Source organism: Apis dorsata, unplaced genomic scaffold (assembly GCF_000469605.1).
Source record: "Apis dorsata unplaced genomic scaffold, Apis dorsata 1.3 scaffold_53, whole genome shotgun sequence".
Classification (NCBI taxonomy): domain Eukaryota; kingdom Metazoa; phylum Arthropoda; class Insecta; order Hymenoptera; family Apidae; genus Apis; species Apis dorsata.
In genome coordinates this window covers 181128-185288 of record NW_006263354.1, presented here as the reverse complement: position 1 = coordinate 185288, position 4161 = coordinate 181128, and the positions used below count along the sequence as shown (strand labels likewise).

The window sequence follows — 4161 nt, the reverse complement described above, 5'->3', positions numbered from 1 at the left end:
AATAATAATAATAATAATAATAATAATAATAATAATAATAATAATAATAATAATAATAATAGCGATGGTGATTACATCGATTTCTCCGGTGAGAGACAAATTTTTCTGCAACGTTTTTGGATAATAAAAAATAAGAAAAAGAGATTTCCACCACGATACACCACCACGCTATTATTTTGACGAATGCGTGTAATACTTTTTAAAGAGGAAAGCGGAGTTAATGAAAAATAAGTTGGTTCGTTTTTCCTTTCCAACTGAGTGATGAGAAAAACTTGATATATACCTTGTGCTCGAAGCTTCGAAGCTTCGAAGCTTGTTTCGTTTCGTTGGGGACGAAAATGGCGGGAATAAAAAAGAAAGTTGGTATTAGATTGATTGGACGTTCTTACGAGGCGTCGTAATCGAAAGGAATTATCGCGAAATCGGCAAATATCCGCAACGATTTCCTGTTTCCCTGACAGCCTCGATTTGCGTCATGCAACCTACACTTTAGACTAAAATTACGGTTCAGCGATCATCAAACTATTTCGAGATCGGATTCACGAGTAACAGGCTCAAACTCGACTTTTCTCCCCTCGGAATTTCTCTCTCGGTCAATTTCGAAATTCGTATTTCGAATACGAAACTAAACTGAACTGCGATTTATATTTATCATGTTTATGAAATTCTATTATAATTACCCAAATTAAATATATACACGGTATAGAGAAACAGAAACGCGAAATATTATTTATATAGATATTAAAAAGAAAAAAGAAAAAAGAAAAATGGGGAAAGATGAATAAACGAAGATTTTCACTCACATCTTCGACTTGATCTTTTGGATGAACTCCGCTTCTTCCGGGGTCAATTCCTTCTCCTCCTGTTGAAAAACGAGAGAACGATTATTTCTCGTACACGTTACGTCAATGCTCGAGACGGATTTCATTAACCATAAAAGCGATATAACCCGAAATGACGCTCGAACGATTGGCCAAGACCAAGATTTTCGAGGCGAAATTTCGAGGAAATTTATGGGATACTGGGTACGTATCGTATTAATGATCGGTTATACGATTCCATTTGATACGATATATATCGATAGATTAATAGATCATCGATCCGTCAATTCGTGATACGCGAGCGTTATTAATGGTTGGACGGTCAAGTTCCAGAACGAATGATCGAACTGCAACCCTCGCGTTCCACGATTATTCTCGTGAAATAAAAATTACATTTTCCTTTCCTTTCGAAAAAAAGAAAAGAAAAGAAACTACAACGACATTTTCGTCGCAATAATTAACATTCTCTCGTAAATCAGAGGCCAAAACGATCGATGAAAAGAAGTCTGGCCTGGAAGATCACGGATGAAAAGATTTATCCCGTGGTTACACGATGTTGTTGTCGCCTGGGCTATTCAACGTTGGAAAATTAATGAAGCGAAGCCGAAGAACATCCTGATTACGCGGACATCTATTCGCAAATATTCGCGTTAATGAATTTTCATCGGGTTCGTTGCGGTGGTGGTGGTTGGAAGAAGGAACAATGAGCGTCACAATGGTGGTAGTGGGAAACAACGCGAGATAGTTGGAAATTATTCCACGGTGTCCCGACCAAATTAATCCGACGTCTTCTCAACGACGCGTTTCACGGGTTATTTGAAATAACATTTAGCGGCCGTCAGATAGATCGTAAAATTGTTAATAGCCGGTATAACACTTTGACTCGATCCATCCTCTCTCCGGATCCTCCTCTAGGAAAATTTGTCTCGATTAATGGATCCTCGAACGCTCCGTGTATATACAGGATATACCCATATTCCACCATTTCTGAAACGTGGTCTTAACTGGACTGGAGCGCGAATCTCTCGAGCGAGAATCTCGAGTGAAAAGCGATAAACGATATTTCACGGATCCACGGGTAAACAATCGTATCGATCCTCCGCGAGTCGAAATCGTATATTATCGAATAAAACGATATCGATAATTGTTAATTTACGCTCGAGCCGCAATTACTGATGCACTTGTTGTATCATCTTGTATCATCTTCCTGTATCAATCCATCCATAAGAGAGATCCATAACGAGGGATACATAAATCTGAGCACGCTTTTTGCACGCCGCTTAAGGAAGGAAAAAAAGAAGAAGACGAAGAAGAAGAGGAGATAAAAAGGCTGGTGGCGTAATGCGGCATCGTGATCAAAGGGAAAAATACGAAATGCGGCTAGGGGGAAAAATAGGATGCGCGCTATTAATTACACGCAGCCTCGTCGTCGCACGTAAGTATGAAGCGGCACGGTGGGTTAATTAAGGGAACAATGGAACGGAGATGATTCGGCGATAACGAATTTAATCCGTCGCCTTTGAAATCGGACGCCTATCACGATTAATTAACCCGGATTTGACGCGACGCGGTCAAAGCCGACGTGATTTTTCCCGTGTTTCCCCGTGTTTCTTCTTTGGAATATTCCAATTACGAAAGCAAAAAGCGCGAAGGGAAAATAGAGCTTTCCAAAGGAAAGTTTCGCTTTTTCGACTATCGGAGGCGGCACGTTTCAAACGTGAATCCGAGAGTCGGTTGCTCGCTCCACGACAGACAGAAGTCGTGTCGACGGTGAAATAAGTCCGTTGTTATAAATATCGCGCGGACGATAGCAAAAATAGCAGCCAGGGCCGTGACAATTGGGATGCTTCCCGGCGATCTTCTCCCGGATAACGCGGGAAATATGAAAATAGTTCCTAGAAAAGGAAACAAGATTGAAATTCGGGGGAATCTCGAACAAGAGTTTAATCTATCTTTTTAACGAGTATTGTCAACGATTAACGCTTCGTTAGTTATTCTCTTGTTAACTCGAATCTTCGATCGGTCTCCTGTTCCCGGCCGGTTAAATTAAAAATTGTTATTCTCTTAACGAAAGTTGCAAACACGAATAAAATTAACTTTCTCTCCCTTCGCGGTGACGTTTCTCTCGATCCTCCTCGATACTTTTGAGAAATTGATTCACGATATTAATTCGTCCAGCTTTCTCTTGTGCCCGCAATTCCCAAAACGCAGCAGCGGCGACCGATTCGAGAGAGATTGAAACGTCGAAACCGAAACTGGCGCCTTGAACCACGAGAAAAAGCGTCCAACATTCCAACCGCCCCTTTTATTTCCCCCGTTCCCTTTCTTCTTCTTCTTTTCTTTTTTTCAACCAAGAAAATTCCAACTATCGTTCGTCTGATTTCGGGGAACTTCTTTTCTCCGCGTGAAAAAATGCAATTTTCCAAAGAATTTCCTTTTCACACAGTCCTTCCTCGTATCTCATTCTCGCGCAATCCTCCAGAAACGAAGAAGAATCGCAACGCAACGAAAGAATCGTGGATCGAAGGGTTATCGTCGGTACACGTGGTGTTGTAACACCATGGAATTTCATTGCTGGATGTTTCACTGTCGAACGACAACGACCATAGATCGATAAATCATCCAATTCTTATTTTGGGACGGATTTCGCATTCTTTTTCAAAAAGAACGAGTGGAGAATCGAACGGGAATGGAATCGGCAAAGTTGGCTCGTGGGACAATCTCTTAACACTCTTGAAAAGGAGGTATAAGAAATTCCGAGTTCCAATGGATTTACTTACTTGGAATTCTGCTAAAGCCTCGTTTCCAGTTTATTAATAAAACGGGACGTAATCAGGCGACGTCACGGCCAGATTTTAATTAACAAAGTAACGAATAAAGTCTCCAGTTTACAAGCTTCGTAATAGAATCGTACCAAAAATCTCCACCATGAATCATCGTGGAATAGAATAGTATACCTGGTTAGCTTAAAATACATTTTGGAAGCAGCGCGTAAAGCACGTTCCCTCCCTTGGAAATTTCTAATTTCATAGCGACCATCCTCCTCATCTTTCTCGAGAATAAAGGGATCGACGATCGGAATCCTCGGAATAGAAAAAATCCTCGAGTCTGTCAACTTTTTCGCGCGAAAATGGAAAAATTTACTGAAACGAGAGTTGATTTCGCAACGTGTTTCAACGTCGATAATAAATGAATAAGATTCAGGAGCGAGAATTGGCGGGTAAAAGCGGATCGGTGATTTATCGGTTCGGTCTTAGGAGGAGGATCGATATGGCGAGGCGGAATGAGGATGCGAAATTAGCTGCGCTTCGTTTTCACAAATCGACCACCGAATACGAAT

The 4161-nt window shown here is 41.0% G+C and overlaps 1 protein-coding gene across 1 annotated transcript in view; it reads right to left on the bottom strand.

Annotated features, from left to right (window-relative positions):
* The window catches only part of LOC102674858, a 40901-nt gene that overhangs the window by 7408 nt on the left and 29332 nt on the right, over window positions 1–4161 (bottom strand). The window contains exon 5 of the mRNA XM_031515105.1: window positions 804–862. Coding sequence (XP_031370965.1) covers window positions 804–862 — 59 coding nt within the window. The remainder of the gene's footprint in view (window positions 1–803; window positions 863–4161) is intronic.